Genomic DNA, 20,352 nt, shown 5'->3' with positions numbered 1-20,352 from the left:
TCAGGCCAGTGGCCCATCTAGTCCAGCATCCTGTTCTCACAGTGGCCAATCAGGTACTTAAAGTGGGCTAGCTGGAAACTAGGTTGCTGGAATAAATGAAACAGTTCACTATATAACAGGAAGAAAATTGTAAAGTATAATAGTTGTTGCAAATGTTTGTTGTGTGTTAAATATGTGGTATCTAATTATGTGTTGGAAGGCTGTTTATTTATTTTCAGAATTTATATGTTGCTGTTCAAAATTACTATCTTCCTGCAGTAGTTTACAACATATAAAAACAAAACCATATAAAATATCAAACAATGTGCCAATAATTATAGTAGCAGTAAAAGATTTCTTCTCATTCAAGTTCATCAGTTGGCCATCCCAATAAAAGTAGAGACTCCTTCCTGTTACATATCCTCATGAAAAGCAGTCATGACATGAGTAACAAAGCTTTTAGAGCCTGCCTAAATTATAGTGAAGAGGGAAGTTGTTCATATCTCTTGGGTCAGGGAGTCCTACAACCACAGGGACATCGCAGAAGAGACCCTGGCCTTTGTGCCTGCCTGCCTGAGCTTTCCCAGTGGGCATACAAGCAGGGCCTCTGTCGCTGATCTTACATCTGCGGCAGGTTCATATGGGCAGAGCAGTTCTTCAAGTAATTTGGACCCTAGAGATTAGCTTGGCTAAGTATGGAGGTCCACTTTTACTGACCCTGCCTTCAGGGACAGGACCAGTCTTTGAGAGGCCCTTGGTGTGGTGCTGATGATGGTCTCCCCCCCCCTCTCCTCACAACCCAGGCTTTCTCTACATGTTTTCTCTGCCATTTCTGCAGTGTTGGTGGATGCAACACTCGCTCTCCTCCACTAGGCCGTGGCCATGCTTCAGTGGTAGACAGGCAGAAATACTTTTAAATGGAAGCTAAGCTCGGCTCACATGCATGGTGGCTACCTGCTTTCTTAAGCTACGCAAAATGCTATGCCTTGGCCCATAGATCTATCAAACGAATAAATTTGGTGCCACCCATCTTAAAAAAGCATCTAGGGGCTTGGCAGGGAGAGCGGTGAATGGTGGCACTGCTGGGTCAGGCCGCTAAGGGGCTGTTCCAAGCCCATGGGGCCCTCGGCCAATGCTTGACCTGGGTATCTGCTGGTGTTGGGCCTACCTGCCTTCATCTTTCAACCTTTCAGCCATTCTTTGTAAACCACAAGTTTTTTCTGTTTCCTTTCATAGGATTACTATGGCAAAGAGTTGAAGAAAACAGAGGATCTAAAAACCAATGCCTGCTTTACTTTAGCAAGACCTTTGCCCACGTTTATCACAGATGCCCTGCAATGCGTGCATGAGGAAGTTTTAGCAAAGTACAGTATTAATTTCTTGAGTGAACTTTAAACGCAAGAGTTGTTATATGTTGCATCACACAAAGGGAGAGAGGAGATCTAATTTTTTTCTATATTTAGCCAAAATTGGGAAAGAGTTCTGAAATGCCTATGCTTACATACACACCATGTTAAAGATAAAATAAAACCAAAATTGCTTCTTGGCCTTTTGGCTAAGATCAAGTGAAGATCAAGTGTAAAACCAAAAGATTAGGGCTGCAAACTTTAATTGGCAAATTAAACAAGAAAAGCTTGAGTTGATTAATCAGTGACAGTATATTTTGATCAGTTGGCCTAAAAGGTAGATTATTTTAGATTTAGACTAGGTTAAAAAACAACAAAAAGGGTCACTTTGATTCTGGGGGAGTTACTATAATACACAATGGAAGAGAAAATGTTAAAGGTGGCTTTTCTACAGACAATAACTATTACTATGCAATTTAATCAACAAGGCTATCATACACATTAATTATTATATCAAATGGAGATCTATACTATTTGATCAGTCAGTCAAAAGTCATGGAAGCATAGGATCATAGAGATGGTAGGGGGCTATAAGGCCATCAAGTCCAAACCCCTGCTCAATGCATCAATCCAACGTAAAGCATACCCAACAGGTGGCTGTCCAGCTGTCTCTTCAGTGCCTTCAGTGTTGGAGAGCTCACCACCTCTCTAGGTAATTGGTTCCATTGTCATACGACTCTTAACAGTTAGGAATTTTTCCCTGATGTTCAATTGAAATCTGGCTTCCTGCAACTTGAGTCCATTATTCTGTGTCCTACACTCTGGGATGATTGAGAAGACATCCTGGCCCTCCTCTGTGTGGCAACCTTTCAAGTATTTGAAGAGTGTTACCATATTTCCCCTGTCTTCTCTTCTCAAGACTAAACATGCCCGATTCTTTCAGTCTGTCCTCATAGGGCTTTGTTTCCAGGCCCCTGATCATCCTTGTTGCCCTCCTCTGAACCCATTTTAGTTTGTCTACATCTTTCTTAAAGTGCGATGTCCAGAACTGAATGCAGTATTCAAGATGAGGCCTAACCAGTGCCAAATAGAGGGGAACTAATACTTCATGTGATTTGGAAACTATACTTCTGTTAATGCAGCCTAAAATAGAATCTGCCTTTTTTGCAGCCACATCACACTGTTGGCTCATATTCAGCTTGTGATCAACAGCAATCCCAAGATCCTTTTCACATGTAGTATTGCTGAGCCAAGTATTCCCCATCTTATAACTTTGCTTTTGGTTTCTTTTTCCTAGGTGTAGAACTGTGCACTTATCCCTGTTAAATTTCATTCTGTTGTTTTCAGCCCCATGCTCCAGCCAATCAATATCCCTTTGAATTTTCTTTCTGTCTTCCAGGGTATTAGCTATCAGTCAGATGTTTCATCAATAAAACTCTATAATAACAATGAGAACAGGATGCTTGACTAGATGGGCCTTTGACCTGATCAAACAGGGCTCTTCTGATATTCTTATAATTAATTAGTTAACAGCCATAGAAAATACTGTCCAGTTGCAATAGAGTCTATGGTGAAACTGATGTCCCATAGTCTCAAAGGACTTCCCATATGGTGAAGGGGTGGCTGAAAACCTATCATGCGATGTTCTTTGTTCTGGAGGATAATATGACAAAAGGGAGTTACTGGGCCCTTTCTTTGATATGATGTGCAGGGGGACCATCTCACTAAAACAAAATAATAATATGATAATAATATCAATGTTCTTTTTAAGTTTGACACAATGTGTCAAGATTAGGAAAGATTTAGCAGATCTTACAATGCAATCCTATACATGTTTTCTCAGAGCTATTCAGAGGAAGTTGCTCCTAATAAGCATGTTTAGGATTGCAGCCTATGCTCATTTTCCTAGGAGTAAGCCCCATTGAATTTGATGGTGTTTACTTCTGAGTAAACATGCCTAGGATTGTGCTTTTAAATTGCAAGGGCCATAGACTGGAGTGATTGACATGGGCCAAACTGTATTGTTTTTCTGATATGCGTCCCTCATTGTATTTGTTTTAATTTGTCTGAATATGTAATATTCCAATGACTGACCATTAGGGTTGCCAGGTTCATGGCCTGAGACTGATCCTGTATCTTTAGGAGAAGAGAAAGTCAGCCAAGTGCAGGTGTTCTTGCAACCCTGTAATGAGAAAAACCACAAGGTGGAATTCTCCCTTCCCCCTGCACAACTTTTAAAGATATAAAAGACCTCTTGGTTGCCAGGCCCAGCCTCCAAGAGGTCTTCTGTATCTTTAAAAGTTGTGCAGGGGGAAGGGAGAATTCCACCTTGTGGTTTTCCCCCTTACAGCTTTGCAAGAACACCTGCACTTGGCTGACTTTCTCTTCTCCTAAAGATACAGGATCAATCTCAGGCCATGAACCTGGCAACCCTACTGACCATACAATGGAACTTGAGTTGACTTAAAGCCCAAACTGTTCATCAGTGGCAGATGAATGTTGAGGAGCAACAGATGCAAATATAACAGTTCTCTTACGAAGTGTAGCTGATGTGGATTGGCTCATCTTACTGCTGTCCTACTTGTTGCATCATGTTATTCCATTTATCCCCCTCAAAATGTGTTTTGCTTCCACTTCCTTCCTTCCTTTAGGTACTATGGTTGTGGCCTGGTGATCCCAGAATGCCTAGAAGACTGTTGATTTTGGATTTGGGCAGTGGGAGTGGCAGAGACTGTTATATGCTTAGTAAGATGATTGGGGAGAATGGACATGTCACGGGGTAGACATGACTGAATCCCAGGTAGGAGATTGTTTTTTACAAGCTGATCCAAGACTGTAATTTTTACTTGCAGACTGACAGATGGTGAGCGTGACTGTTGACACTCCTTCCTTCTGTCATTTTGGCATACAGATTCCTCCATGACCTACTTTTTCCATGCCAACTCTTATTTTGGCATTTCAGCCCAAGTGCAGACTCCTCTTTTGTAATTCTTAACCTGGGGGTCACCAACTGTTTTGGGCCCAGGGGCACCTTTGCAAACTGGAGAAGCTGTTGTAGGCATCACACACATACCACAACCAAGCACATACACAATCTTTCCTATTGGTTACAATAGAATGCTTCTTTCAAGCCTAATTTCTGTAAGGGGAGGAGGCCCTGCGGGTGCTAGGGAAAGTATCTATAGGTGCATGTGCACCTATGGGTGCCACTTTGGCAAGCCCTACATTAAACTTTCTGAGCCAGTCTCCATCCTATATTACTTTTGTATGTAAAACAATGACTTGTTATGCAGGTTTTGTTTCAGTGTATGAAAATTGTGTATGTGCTTTCATCAAATGCATGCCATTTCATCATATGTATAGTCATTTTTCCTGTACAGAAATTATATATAATGTAGGAAATCATTGTGTGAAGTAGCCTTTAGGTTTGTCAGTTCTTGCTTTGAAAGTACTATTCCCCTTTGTAATGAAGTGACATGGTTATTCTTATGTGGATTTACACAATTGTTGTGCAAATATTATTTTTATTTGGTTGATTTGTATCCTGTCCTTCCTTCAAGTATCGTATTTTCACAAAAAGCCTGTGAGGTAGATTAGGTTGAGACACTTGTCCAATAATAATAATAATAAACTTTATTTCTACCCCGCCCTTTTTCCAATAGGACTCAGAGCGGCTTACAACTAAAAACAACACCATTAAAACATACAGAGTATATTATTAAAAAAGAATTAAACTATGAGAAAAATTAAAACCATAAAATATAGGTTAAAAACAGCAGACAATTTAAAATAATAAAATCATATAATGTAATCACCAAACCTATGACACTTAATCCTGGTCATTCTCTATCCCAAATGCCCGTTGAAATAAAACAGTCTTTACTTGTCGCCGGAAAGACGGCAAGGAGGGAGCTGATCGCACCTCACTCAGAAGGGAGTTCCACAGCCTAGGGGCGGCCACCGAAAAGGCCCTATCTCGTGTCCGCGTCATATGTGCTTGCGAAGGTGTGGGGAACACAAGAAGGGCCTCACCTGAAGATCTCAAATCCCGGACAGGTTCATGTAGGGAGATACGATCTGTCAAATAGTCTGGACCTGAGCCGTATAGGGCTTTGTAAGTCAAAACCAGCACTTTGAATTGTGACCGGAAAAAATTGGCAGCCAGTGGAGCTGTTGTAACAGGGGAGTTGTATGGTCCCTGTAACCAGCCCCGGTTAGCACTCTGGCTGCAGCTCTTTGTACCAATTTAAGTTTCCGAACAGTCTTCAAAGGCAGCCCCACGTAGAGCGTGTTACAGTAGTCTAAGTGGGATGTAACCAAGGCATGCATCACCCTAGTCAGATCAGGTAGCTCCAGGAACAGGCACAGCTGGCGCACCAGTTTTAATTGGGCAAATGCGCTCCTGGATACAGCAGCAATCTGGGCCTCCAAATTCAAAGCTGAGTCCAGGAGTACACCCAAACTGCAAACCTGAGACTTCAGGGGGAGTGCAACCCCATCCAGCACCGGTTGAATCCCTATTCCCTGATCTGCCCTCCGACTGACCAGGAGTACCTCTGTTTTGTCAGGATTTAATCTCAACTTGTTTGCCCTCATCCAGTCCATCACTGATGCCAGACACTGGTTTAGGGCCTGTACAGCTTCCTTGGCTTCAGGTGGAAAAGAGAAATAGAGTTGAGTGTCATCAGCATACTGATGGCACCGAACCCCAAAACCCCGGACAACCTCTCCCAGCGGTTTCATGTAGATGTTGAATAACATGGGGGACAAAACGGAACCCTGAGGGACCCCATAGGTCAATGGCCAAGGGGTCGCGCAGGAGTCCCCCAGTACCACCTTCTGGGTTCGGTCCTCCAGGAAGGATTGGAGCCACTGTAACACACTGCCCCCAAGTCCCATCTCGGCAAGGTGGCCCAGAAGGATACCATGATCTATGGTATCGAAAGCCGCTGAGAGGTCCAGTAGAACCAGCAGAGACACACTCCCCCTGTCCAGTTCTCTGCGTAGGTCATCCACCAAGGTGACCAAAGCCGTCTCTGTCCCATAGCCAGGCCTGAAACCAGATTGAAATGGATCCAGATAATCCGTATCATCCAGGAATCTCTGGAGTTGGGCAACCATCACACGCTCTATTATCTTGCTTAAAAATGGAATATTGGAGATTGGCCGGTAGTTACCTAGTAAAGAGGGATCCAGGGAGGGCTTTTTCAGCAGTGGTCTTATAACTGCCTCCTTTAAGCATGATGGAATTCTGCCTTGTTGTAGAGAGGCATTAACTACTCCCCTGACCCAATCGACCAGTCCCCCTCTGGTACTTCTAATGAGCCAGGAAGGGCAAGGGTCCAGTACACACGTGGTGGCACACGCCGCTCCAAGGATCTTGTCCACATCCTCGGGTAGAACAAGTTGAAAAGAATCCATTTTAATTGGACAAACAGGCGCCAAAGTTACATCCTCAGAGACGGTATCAATTTTAGCATCCAAGTCACAGTGAATCTGAGCGACTTTGTCCGCAAAGTGCCGTGCAAATTCTTGACAGCGGTCTGCTGAGTGGTCAGAATTACCCTCACTGGGGCTGGAACTTAAAAGCCCCCTAACCACTCAAAACAGTTCCGCTGGACGGCTCCCAGCAGACGCAATGGAGGCCGAGAAGAAAGATTTCTTCTTAGCCCGTACTGCCTCGGAGTAGGCCTTCAAATAGGCTCTAGCCCGAGATCGATCAGCTTCGCTCCGAGTCTTCCGCCAACGTTGCTCTAGTCCCCGTCTGACACTCTTCATCACCACCAGCTCCTTGGAAAACCATGGAGCCGATTTGGCTCCACTCCGAAAGAGGGGACGCTCGGGAGCGATCATGTCCACCGCCCTGGTCATTTCTCTATTCCAGAGATCAACCAGGGCTTCGACAGGATCGCCTGCCAAGGTGACAGGAAAATCTCCAAGAGCCATCAGGAAACCATCCGGATCCATCAGCCTCTTGGGACGGACCATTCTAATCGGTCCCCCACCCCTGCAGAGGCTCTGAGTCCCAGTGAGTCTAAACCCGACCAGGTAGTGATCTGTCCATGACAATGGAACCACCGCAAGTTCTTCCACACCAAGATCACCGTCATCCCGACCAACACAGAAAACAACGTCGAGGGGACACTTGGTGAGTGGATTTGAACCTGGATTGTCCACATCCAAATCTTAACATTTAAGGCACCATGCCACATTGCTACCAATCTGAATCATGGCTGTTATTAGGGGAATTCAGCAACATGGTGTGTAGGTTCAACAACAGTTAAAACCTGTGGGAAAATGACTTTATTGAAACAGTGTAGACCTGTGTGTCCTTTGTCAAGCTGTCCATGTAGTTGGATGCTGTCTTCAATTTCTCTTCCAACAAAATATGGTGAAGATGTGCCTAGAAGCACATACTGAATTTAAATTCCACAGGTTATAGACCGAATATTGAAACAGCAACAGTACTGAGTTCTTGGTCCATAAAGAAATTAAATCGAATAGTGAAAGTTAAGTGGTAAGGAAGGGCAGTGGTGCAGTTGCCCAGTAAAAGGGAGTAAAACATGAGGAGGAGGTTCCCTGTGGTGTCTGTTCTAAAGCTGATTTGTATATATGTGGAATTTAGTACTTACGCAGAGAACACAAGATAAGCAAGTCAGCAAATTTTCCATTCAGATTGGGCTTTTGGGAGAAGCATTATGGCTTTATTATTTATTTATATGCCGCTTACATGCCTGATTGGTTTATTTTATTGTCTAGAGATGTAAAAAAAATAATATATAGAATGGCATATGCTGGATTGCATCCAATTAAGTTCTACTTATGAATAGAATTAAATTAACATTGGATACATACACCCCTATCTCTGCCACAGGAGGCACAGTCAAAAAGACACTTAAGACTTAGGCACAGTATGGAAGGATGTACATTGTGAGAGAAACACTGATGTGTGTGTGTGTGTGTGTGTGTGTGTGTGTGTGTGTGTATTTTTCCAGTGTAAGTATTAACAAAATAATACAAGGTGTTTTAAACATTTAATCAGATGTTGTGCCATATCCCTTGGGACTCCTGACAATGCCCATGAGCTGCCATTGGAACAAGACATTGCAGAAGGCTAATCCAGTTCCAGAGCTTGGAAAAGTTACTTTTTTGAACTACAACTCCCATCAGCCCCAGCCAGCATGGCCAGTGGACTGGGCTAATGGGAGTTGTAGTTCAAAAAAAGTAATTTTTCCAAGCTCTGTCTGGTTCTAAGATGAGTAAAGGATGCTGGGCAATACTTGTACTACTATATGCAAACCTAGCTGGAGTGCTATCATGCATAGAGTGATACAGATATAGAGTGGATAATAGTCTGGAGAGTAAGATGAAGAGCAAGCTGGTAGTCTGGCATAAATAGAACAGATGGGGGTTAAGCGAGAGAGACTTGGAGTTCAGTGATGCTATGAAGTCCTCTATGGTGTAATGATAGAAAATACCAATAATAGTATATTAAAGCTATTTTTTTATTTTTTTAAATTAGAACCATTTTCTTCTATCCTATATACATCTCCTATACTAAATGGCTATCTTTTAAATCCTTGATCGTTTTCCTTCCATCAGGTAAAAGTGGCAAAGAAGCATATTGATTATCATATGAACAAATTTGGCTACCGGAAGGCCAATGTAAACTTTATCCAGGGCTACATGGAAAAATTGGGTGATGCAGGCCTGAAGGATGAAAGCTATGATCTTGTAATGTAGGTACTCTTTCTAGACCCTTTCTCTGCAAGCTGGACATGGGGAATTCAATTGGGGCTGCTGGACTTAACATTGGATGCTATATTCCAAGCTATGCTGTGATTCAGGCTTTATGGATTTCCCCCAAATATTAGCACCTCCTATGTGGGCTGGGTTCAAACCTTAAACAGTAGTAAGCTCTGAATTAGCAAGGAATGAAGTCCATTGCTATTCTTGGACACAGTTTTAGAAGGTGGGACTGTACTGTGTGAAGCAAACACAGGGCTCCACAGTATGTCAATGCAGGGAGCAAGGAAAGAAATATTTCCATTGGTGGCCAGGAGATGTTGCTTGACCCTTGCTTATTCATTGTGGGGATTCTTCTCTGCAAATGCCTCTCCCTCACCCCACCCTGCATTTATTTTATTTTATTTTATGTACTATTTCCCCCCTCAACTTGACTCCACAATGAGAAAAAACCTAGTTGCAGGGGGAAATGGGGTGTGTGTCTGCAGCATTTGCAAAGAGAATTGGCAGGTGTAGGAATGTTCAGCACTTGCAAATGCTCCTCCCTGTATCTGTATGAAGCATATTTGTTTCTTTTGCTGCAGAGGATGGGATCTGAACCAACTGGTTTGAATAATAAGAAAGCAGATTTCTACTAAACATATAGGAAGAACTCCCTGATGACACAAGTTGTTCTGCAGTGACATATATTGCCTCAGAAGGTGGTGGACTTTCCTTGGTTGGTGGTTTATAAGCAGAGACTGGATGGCAACTGATCAGGGATGATGTAGGAGTGGATTTCTTGCATCATCGGGACTGGACGAAATGACCTTTAGTTTCATTCCAGTTCTATGATTCTATGTTTGTCAGTATTAGTACTGCCTTTTGTTGGTAAGCTGCTGATCTATATCAGGTGGACCATTTTGCAGTTGAAACAGTATTAGTTTGATAGGGTTTAGAGGAGAAGAAGGGTTTCCTACTTGGGTTTTTAAACATGTTCAGTAGAAAACATCTTAGTTTTAAAAATGGATATGTACCCATGTTCTGTTCTTCCATCCTGTACTGGCCTACAGCAAGAGAGCAGACTCCTTTGGGACATAAGAGATGCCTGGCCATCTCCTGCTGCTATGGAACATCTTATATCGGGAGTCCTATATTGTTCTCCTCCAAGGCTAGTCCTTACTAGTAAGATTAAATCTAACTTTGCTTTCCTTCTAAGTGCCTTAAATGGCTTCAGGTCCAAGTATTTAAAAGATTGCCTCCCCCAAATTCATCCAGTCTGGGCCTTAAAACTGGCAAAGGAGGCCCTGCTGGTTCCACCACAAGTGAGTACCCCAGGATAGGGGTGAGGGTGGCGATCCGCAGCAGGACCTTCTCCATGGTAGTGTCCCAATTACAGGACTTCGTCCCTGGTAAAGTCCTCCCTGTTTTGTCTCATACATTACTACCATTCAGATGTAGTCTGAAAATATTCTTGTTTGCTGAGGCTTTCAGGCTACCTGAAGGGATAGGGCATGCTTGGCAGGTTGAAATGGTTGTATATATATATGCTCAGAATTGTTTTTAGTTATTTTAACATTTTTGTAACGGTTTTAATGATGTGTCATTTACGAAGTTGTATGACTGCCCTGGGCTTCTTTGGGAGGAAGGGCGGGAGGGGGAAAAATCAAATAAATAAATAGCTTTTATCTCTTGTTTAGCTCCAATTGTGTGGTGAATCTCTCCCCTGATAAAAGAGCTGTCCTGCGTGAGGCTTATCGAGTGTTAAAGGTAAACTGAGCTGGTTGCATAATGCATGTTAGATAGACAAACAACAACAGGGAAGACTCTTGAGTGATGGCAGAAAAGAAACATTTTAGAAGCAGCTGTGCCCTAACTTTACTTAAAAATGGGGGAAATGTGTAATCTGTGTTGAGCGTACAAAACCCTTTGAATAGAAGTACCTATACAGATGAGCATATGGAAAGAAATCCCTGGAAGTCAGGGATTTTAGGTCCGCATTTGGGATGCTGCCCATAATGTTCTTGCGTTCCTGGAAATTGCTAGGTCCTGTTTATACAGACAAAGGGAGGGTGATGATTGACTTTTCCTACAAGGAGAAGGTCTGGGTTGCTTCCCAAAGACCTTGAGTAATTAGTTTGTCTGGCTGAATTGCTTTGCTTTTGAAGACATAACACACCCACAGCAAACAACTAAACGGGTAGCAAGCTGTGCTTCTCTTTTGCCTATCAAACTGTGGAGACATTATTTATTTATTTATTTGCTGTTGACATCTCTCTTTCAGGCAGGCGGGGAAATGTATTTCAGTGACGTGTATGCCAGCCATGACCTCCCACAGGAGATCAGGAAACATAAGGTCTTGTGGGGTGAGTGAATTCTTCTCCCATCCCCCTCAGCTTGATTACATTTTCACCTCAAATATACCATTTGAGGATTGTTTTGTATGTGAACTCTTTTTCCACTGGAGAATGTATCTCTCGCACTTCTTGAACTGCCCCACTTTCTAACTTGGGTGGGGGACCTTTTTCAGCCTAAGGGCTACATTTCCTTGTGGGAAGCATTCCAGGAGCTGCATGCCAGTGGTGGGCAGGGCCAGAGGCAAAAGTGGATGGAACAATGGATGTAAATTCTTACCTTTGTAAAGAAGGCTACATTCCCGCCACACAAAAACCAGGGGTTTCTACATACACAAATTTACATGCACGCGTACACACCTCCACCAGTATTGTCCAACTGGGGCCTTAGGATCAGCAGGAATGATCACAGTTCGAGAACACATTCTGGTCAGGCAAAAGTGCTCACTGCAGAGCAGGGCCAGTGAAGGGGCGTGGCCTGAGGAGAATCCCAAGGGCTTGATAGAGAGGCCTGGAGGGCCACATTTGGTCTCCAAACCTGAGGTTCTCCACCCCTGTTCTGACGTATGCTGTCTTCTGGGTGCCCCCAACCCTGAACCAATAATTAGTTTTATAGGTGAGATCCTTGCAGGCAGCTTGCTACCACGTGCAAGGTTTTGTGGAATGAGGAAGTAATTTGCAATGGCATACAGAACACGCTATCTCTGATCCCTTTCTGAAACCCTTTCACAAGAAAACATTGTCTCAGGATCCTATCCTTCACTAGAATGTAATGGCCTTGTTCCTTCTAGGTGCTTTATATCTCTCAAGGGGTTGGGCTGTCCATCAGTTTAACAATGATTGTGGTGAGAGGGGGAACCCCATTTGCACATTTTCATGTGTAAAAATCACCATGTGTGCACATGTTTAGAAGCCTTCCAACTGTGATGTACCCTGGGGTCCTCAGAATCCTTATGTCTATTTGCACCCTGGCACTCCTCCCCTCCTGGAAGTCACAAGGAAGGCCATATTAGCTGGATATCTGTGTGCCCCACCTATACCACAGGATTAAACCCAAAATAGAACAACTCAATGGATTGTTACCTGTCACCACCTATTAAATATAGAGCAACAGTAGCTTGGCTAAAATGCCCCAGGCAAGGATGTGGGTTGAGATAGATTATTCAGAATTCCCTTGGATCAAACCACACCAGTTGTACGTTAACTAAACAATTTGATTTATTAACAAAAATAAACAGAACATGGTATTGCTGTTAATATAAATAAACAAGGAAAGGTTGTTCTAACTTCTGAACATACCTTGACTACTGTCATTGGCAGGTAGCTTCTCTTACATGCTACAGCAATAGAAGATGAGTCTGGAAAAGAATAGTTTCTGTCTCTGTCCTCCTGGTACTTGCTAATATGCCAAATTTAATGAAAAAAGACAAAACTTTCCTGAATGCCGCCTGACAGAATCTGTGCTTTCCCAAGCTACCTGGAAATGATCATTTGGTCACTTTTATCACTGTGTCATCTTTAGGTGAGTGCCTAGGGGGAGCCTTGTGGTGGAAGGATCTCTACAAAATTGCAGAGGAAGTTGGATTTTGCTCACCTCGGTTGGTGACTGCATCTCGAATAACCATTGCTAACAAGGAGCTGGAAAGTATGGTGGGTAAGAGAGTGCTCTTTTTACCACCTTTGGTAACCTGCAGTGTCATTCTGTGGAACAAACCATCCTAGCACTATAGTATCTTTATTGTTTGCATGTGCAAGGCCCTGGCTGTGTACACATTAGCGGCTTAAAATGCAACAAGGTCATCTCCCTGCTGTGTTTCAAATTCATGTTGTTGTTGGGAATAGGCAAGAATATTGCTAAAATCGAACTTAGCACTGGACGTCCTGTTAATTTGCATGTTCACCGCCTTTTCAGATTGAACCTGAATGTTGTGACTTTCTGCGGCTTTTCCTGACACCTGATTCTTGTTTTTTAAAAACTGCTTGGAACTCTGCTAACATTAAACTGACTAACCTGTTCCTTTGCTTTGCTCAGCTCCTGTCTTTGCTTTGCTAACTTTAAACTGACCAGCATGCATCCTTGCTTTGCTAACTGTGAAACTGACTAGGCAATCTCTTGCTTTCTGTGATGGTAACTGGCCAGTCGATCCCTTGCTTTTTCCCAGGTCTGGAAGGGGAGGATGTAATACAATTCAGGAGGACGACAAAGGAAGGACTGGGTGGGTGGGCATTAGGCAGAGGGAAAGCTGCTATCCTTTCCTTTCTGAAAGGAAAACACTATTAACAATATTATTTTGGGGGAGAAAAAAAGTTGGAATAGTAAAAACCAAGGATAGTGGAAAAATAATACGAAACTGATCTACCTGCCAGTTTGATGGAATGGAATTGAACAGGCACCAACAAGCGGATCCCATCCCTAGTTGTATACATCAGTACATCATTTCTGCACCTAGAGTTCAGGCTTTCAAAAGGCTTGGGTGACTTGGATCATTCATCTGGCATAGTTGGTAGCTGTTTCTTTGTAGAAATGTGTAGACACTTTTCTTGATGTACACCTATGTTACTTGGTTAAATATTTAATGGTATTCCCAACTTTTCTTTTATCTGTATACTTTGCAAGCTTCACAGTGCTTTTCTTCAGGGACTTATAAGGTATCTAGAAACAGTCTTCTGTTTTCTGCTTTGGGAATAACTCAACTGGACTGGACAGCTTGCAAGTTTTCGCTCAGCAATTCTGGACAAAATGAAAGATTGTTATCGCATCGGGATCTCCTAGAGAATGTAGCTGCAAGCCTAAGCAAATTTACTCAGGAGTAACTTTCATTGAGCTCAGTGCAGCTGAATAAATATGCTTGGTATTGCACCATAGGTCTCCAGAAACTACAAGTATTGTTGTTATCCTGACCCTCCCTCCAAGGAGTTCAGGGAGCACACATTATTCTTTCCCCTCTGTCATCACAACTACCCTCTGAGGTAGACTAACCTGAGAGGGAAAGTGATTGGCCCAAGGCCAACAGGATTCATGGCTGAGTATGGACTTGAACTCTGGCCCTCCTGGGTCCTAGCCTGGCACTCCGACTACTACACTCAGGATTGCCTGAATCTTCATCCCTGGCCAAGTATGAGCAAGAAAGATTGTATAGCTTCCAGGAAAGGGGAACAAGGAATGAAAGTTTGGAAATTTTAGACTCTGTGAATCTACAGGCAGCAAATTCCATTCCCTGTGTGGAATGCAAGGCTGTTCTCCTGCAGTTACACTGTGGCTAATAACTCTGCCAGGGGCATTCCACAGAAATTGAAATATTTTAATCCTGATCTTGCTACATATAAAACTGGATTCCTGATTGTTAGATCATTGCAAAGTCCAGATAAAAAATTAGGAAGTAAATCTCCTAATTAAGTCCCCATACACATAGCGTCTGTAGTAAAACATGCAGCGCCTTTTAAAACTGCCCTGGTGGCAAGGAGAAGGTTATTAGCAGTCATAGCTTGCCTTGACTTTATGTTGTAGAACAAAGGGAGGATCTTGAAAGGGATGGTATGGGAAGAAAACTCCACAAGAGTGCTTGTAGAAGAGTATTGTATACGTTTGAGCAGGGAGGTGGCTAACCAAGATTAAGTACAAAACCAGAGAATTTTATGGCTTGCCATATGGTCATAAAGCCCTGGATCACTTAGGACAGGAGTGGGGGAATCTGTGGCCCTGCAGTTGTTGTTGGACTCCAGCTCTCGCTGGCCCCAACCATCATGGCCAATAGTCAGAGTTCAGCAACATCTTAAGAGCCACAAGTTCCCATCACTGACTTAGGATGTTATGCTGAGCTCTAAAGCCCACATCATCCAAAAGATTCCCCCCCTTAAAAAAAGTATATATTTGGATCATATCTAATAGATTGGGATATGACAAAACCCTTTTTCCTGTAACCAAAGTGCAGCATCTCTGGGAGACAGAGAAACATGGAAGTGTCAAACATGGTTTTATAATATAAGCATGCTTTGGTAATGTGTGTCAGTCTCTGACTTCTCTTTTTAGAGGGGCCATATTTACTACTAGGAATGTCAGAATTCAGCATCACTATTTGGCCATAATTGTATTAGCATCAGATTAGGAAACTTAAATAAAAATCACAGTGATGATGTATGAACTAAACTTCCATCCAGCTCTCCATCAGAATACTGGCAGTGCTGACAGAAATACTAATGAGAATTTATATTGAAGGATTAAGTTCATATTGGTGTGTGCCATGGAGAAAGAGAACAGTGGAAAGATATAAAAGTTTATTTCTTTCCAAAGAAGGCAGACTGTGGGCAGAAACACACTTACTGGTCTGCTGGTTCCACTGCATCTCCACCTCTCTCCTGAAAACGGGAGCACATGGCACTAGTCAAACTCTGCCCATTTTTATTGAAAAATCTGGTGGGATCAGCTTGAGTGCATTTTAAAAAAAAAACGGCTTCAAAGAGATTTCACAACTCGTTCCCCCTCCAGGTGTGGCTAATGGAAATGCTTTGTTGTAGGTGACTAGTATGTTCACACCTAACCAGAGCTTGGAAAAGTTACTTTTTTGAACTACAACTCCCAGCAGCCCCAGCCAGCATGGCCACTGGATTGGGCTGATGGGAGTTCTAGTTCAAAAAAGTAACTTTTCCAAGCTCTGCACCTAACTCTGCTATAAAATCCCTTAGAGACTGAGTGCTTCCAGGCAACCTGTTTCTTGAGCATTCATCCCAATTGGTTTGCAGGGAGGCTAGATGACATTGGCTAGTTAGTGAGCATTCATCCTGATTTGTTTGTGGGGAGGTTAGATGATGTCGCATCAAGTAAGTGTTATCCCACACTTTCCAGTGAATTTTTCCATCGCTTTCCTTATTGCACAAAGCCTGATCTTTTGCAAAAGTGGGTTTTTTTGCTCCCCATAAACTGTAATTGTGCAACTTGAATCTGCCAGTATATGACTTGAAAATAGTGACAATGTGGAAGCACCCTGAATGAAGGCTACACTAACAGATGCACCGTATGGAGAAGGATCACTTATCTGTTCCCTGCCTAGATGAAGAGAGGTGGTGACACGACTGTGGAGTGGAATTTGTGCCAAGAGGCTTTGATGGCTGTACCTTTCTCTGCATCAAGAGTATAGCTATTCCTAGGTTTATTGAAGACCACTAGTTTCTGAAATAAGGGAATAATTAGACCAATCCCATTTCAGACACCAGTTATACATGATTCAGGGAGAACAGGGTGCCCTTATTTGGCGATCCCTGGACTAGTCTCCAGAATGCTACTCCAAGCCAGGGGACTTGATGTTGTGATAGGTATATGCAATGAAAGTCACCTTGGCACAGCAGGTGTTTTATTTTGCTTTCTGAGTATTTCTTTGGATTAGCTGGACCTTGAATAAGGCCGCTTAAGATCTTGTATTTATGCAGCCTCATTGTGTAACACAGAGAACTTCCTGTGGTTGCAGAATTCCACTGCTTCAACAAATCAATAACAATTCTAATTCTCCATCTTAATGCAAAAAACACAGTCAGTGCTGTACCTGATGTGAGAACCTGAAAAGTGCCTGCCTCGTTTCCGCTCTCAGTGTGTCTGATAGCCCACATCTGATATGGGAATTGTACAGTCTTGTCTGTGGCATCAGTCATGATGCAAGCCTCTATGCTTTGATTTTAGGGGGCTGCCAGTTTGTTTCTGCTACTTTTCACCTCTTCAAGATCGCCAAGGATGGCTCAGCCCAGCAGTGTGAAGTTATTTACACAGGAGGAATCCCTGGGCATGAGAAGGAACTAGAGCTTGATGTTAACCACAAGTTCAAGGTACAAGCCTGATGGTCAGAACTTCCTTCTAATGTGGCACGAACAGACAAGAATCTGTGTGCGAAGCAAAAATTCCACCCTGTGACCTCTAAAATAATATTTCTGTCTGATTTCAAACTGCTGGCAGATGCTTCCACCATGATTTAAAAAAAAAATCAGTCTTGAATAGAATTTTTCAAGGGACAAAGCAACCAGATTCTATCCATTAATGCTGGGTCTTGCATTGTAGCAGGGGTAGGCAATGTTTTTCAGTCCAAGACCTGCATTCTGTTCTGGGCCACCTTCCAAGGGCCACATGCCAGCAATGGGCAGAGTCAAAGAAAAACGTGGGCAGAGCAACAAATGTAAAATTTATCTTTGTACATTAGGCTGGTTCCTACATATACTCACCCGCCCCTCTCTGTTCCCCTTCTAGACGAACAAGAGATGTTATGAAGGTTCAACAACTCATTCCAGCTGGGCAAAAACAGAGTATCAAGCTGGGCTACTTAGGGGTGTGGCCTGGGAAAAGTCCCAAAGGCTGGTTATAGAGACCTGGAAGACGGGCCTTATAGTTTCAGTTTATCACCACAAACACTTCTAGACATATGGAGGCACTGAGAAGCTCTCTGGATTTCCTTAAGCTCAATTAGCCAAGTCTACACAGGCTCAGCCACCTGCCTGCTGCCTTGGTCACTTGTTCCAATTTTGCAAGGCCTATGGCACAGAATTCATGATACATGTCTCTACAGCTTTACTGTGAGCTGTGCATAGTTGCTGCAAGTGCTATCACGCATGCTTGGGCTCAAATGCCATATTATGCAGGAGATTCATGGTTTGACTTCCCAAACTTCGGGTTGTATTCAACTAAGTCCTACTCATAATAGATCCATTGAAATTAATAAACCTAAATTAGAATTATAGAGTTGGAAGGGGCATTTAAGGCCATCTGTTCCAACCCCCTGCTCAATGCAGGAATTGTTTATTTATTTTTTAAATTTTCTATCTTGTCATTCCTCCCGCAGGAGCCCAGGGCAGCAAACATAACAAAACAATTTAACAGCAACAAAAAGAAAAGCATTCTAAAAAGAGATAAAAAGGTTCTAAAACACAGTTATAATTTCTTCCATCCAGTGATCTCCAGGTTGCCAGGAACAGTCCCCTTCTGCCATCAAATGCCTGGGTAAACAGGAATGTTTTATCTTCCTCCTGAAAGTCAGTAGTGATGGGGACAGACACATCTCATTGGGGAGGGCATTCCACAAACAAGGAAAAGATCCTGTCATGGCTCAGCACCAACCAGCGGTTGCAACACCAACAAAGCCTCGCCTGCTGACTGTAAAGTCTCAGATGATTGATACTGGGGAAGGCGCCCTTTTAGATACTTGGGTCCCAAGCCATTTAGGGCTTTATATGCTAGTACTAACACCTTGGATTGAGCCAGGTAGATCACTGGCAGCTAGTGTAGCACTTTCAGGACTGGTGACACATGGTCCCATTGGGCTATCCCACTTACCAGCCTGGCAGCCACATCTTACACTAAGCTGCAGCCTCAGGGTTGTCTTCAAGGGCAGCCCCACATCAAGCACATCACAATGGTCCAGATGGGAAGTCACCAGAGCATGACCAACTGAGGCCAGGCTATCATGTCTATTAACATCAATGAGTCTACTCTGAGTAGGAATAGCATAGACTACCATCCTTTGATTTTAATTTAAAAGCAACTGTGAGGGCCCCTGTATTGGACTGGAATAGTAATGGAGTTGGGGGCTGGTATTTTATTATTTATGCACAATTTTCTTCAATCTAAATTGTGCATCCCCAATCTATACTGCTTGCAATCTGCTGGGGGTGGGGGGAACCTTCAGATCTCTGAATATGTGAACCAGCCTCTAGTCCAGCCTTTCCCAACCAGTGTGCCTCCAGATGTTGTTGGACCACAACTCTCATCTTTCCTGACCATTGGCAATACTGGCTGAGGCTGATGGGAGTTGTGGTCCAACAACATCTGGAGGCACACTGGTTGGGAAAGGCTGCTCTAGTCAGTAACATAGATGGTTAAGGAAAAAAGACACTGGTGATTCTAGGCCAGGTTGGGAAATTTATGGTCTTCCAGATGTTATCTGACTCCAACTCCCATTAGCCAATTGTCAGGGATGATGGGAATTGTAGTCCAACAACATCTAGAGGGCCACAGGTTCACCACCCATGCTCTAGAGTTGAAGTAAGAGCGTGCTGTAGGGAACAAAAAGGAAAATATAATAATCCCTTGCCGGTACATTCCCATCTGGCCTATTTATTGCTAGTTAATTGTTTGTTATGTGTGTTGCATTTCCTCCCTGCCTTCCTCGAGCAAGGAGAAATGGTGAATGTGGATGAGGAGACAGCTGCTGTTCTACAGAATTCAAGGTTTTCTAGGAAATTCCTCATTCATCCAGTGGAGCAGAAGATGCCAACCTCAGAAGGCTGTAGTCCTGGGAAACCTAAGGTTGGTTAGCCCTTATAGGGAAATTTATATAGCATTATCTTATCCCAGATATAGCCATCTAAGTCTATAGATATAAAACCACACTGCAGCGCTACAGTCCTCCATAGGGCTGGAGCCAGAGCAGTATATGTGAATTTTAAAGCCAACTGTTTTGTATATACCAGTTCTCCCTATGCTATTTTCTCAATCTAAATTCCACATTCCCAAAGCTGCTGTTTGCTGGGGGTGAGGACATTCAGGTATTGACTATGTCAATAGCATATGTTGTTATTAAAAAAAGGACTTTGGTGACTCCAGTCTTCAGTTGAGGGACTAGGAGGAAAACATTTCCTCTCAGGCAACAGTGAAGGACCTGTGGCTCTCTAGATGTTGCTGGACTACAACTGACATCATCCCTGATCATTGGCCATGCTGGCTGGGGCTGATGGAGTCCCAACATCTGGAGGGCCACAGGCTCTCCAGACCTGCTTTAAGGCCTAATTTTTGCTGAGGTTGTAATCTTGTTTCTGGGCTGTAATGCTTCAGACTCCAGGGGTAAAGGGGCTCATATGGTTAAATGCTCTTCTCTACACATGTCTTTAAGTTTTATCCCTGTAGAACATGTTACATTGAGCAAACAGTGGTTGTACTAGCAGAGGTCTACAAATGTGCAACCAATGCAACATGA

General features: G+C 43.2%; 1 protein-coding gene across 1 annotated transcript in view; it reads left to right on the top strand.

Annotated features, from left to right (window-relative positions):
- AS3MT (arsenite methyltransferase) overlaps nucleotides 1-20,352 on the top strand; it is a 24,074-nt gene extending 3,722 nt beyond the window's left edge. Inside the window, 11 exon segments of the mRNA XM_061637704.1 lie at nucleotides 1,216-1,343; nucleotides 3,977-4,020; nucleotides 4,023-4,103; nucleotides 4,106-4,125; nucleotides 8,928-9,064; nucleotides 10,751-10,820; nucleotides 11,335-11,416; nucleotides 12,927-13,058; nucleotides 17,076-17,218; nucleotides 19,551-19,685; nucleotides 20,269-20,352. Of these exon segments, the coding sequence (XP_061493688.1) occupies nucleotides 1,216-1,343; nucleotides 3,977-4,020; nucleotides 4,023-4,103; nucleotides 4,106-4,125; nucleotides 8,928-9,064; nucleotides 10,751-10,820; nucleotides 11,335-11,416; nucleotides 12,927-13,058; nucleotides 17,076-17,218; nucleotides 19,551-19,685; nucleotides 20,269-20,352 (1,056 nt within the window).

The sequence above is a fragment of the Rhineura floridana genome, chromosome 7 (assembly GCF_030035675.1).
Source record: "Rhineura floridana isolate rRhiFlo1 chromosome 7, rRhiFlo1.hap2, whole genome shotgun sequence".
In the NCBI taxonomy this organism is placed as follows: domain Eukaryota; kingdom Metazoa; phylum Chordata; class Lepidosauria; order Squamata; family Rhineuridae; genus Rhineura; species Rhineura floridana.
The sequence above is the reverse complement of the archived record's forward strand: the minus strand, read 5'-3'. Positions and strand labels throughout refer to the sequence as shown.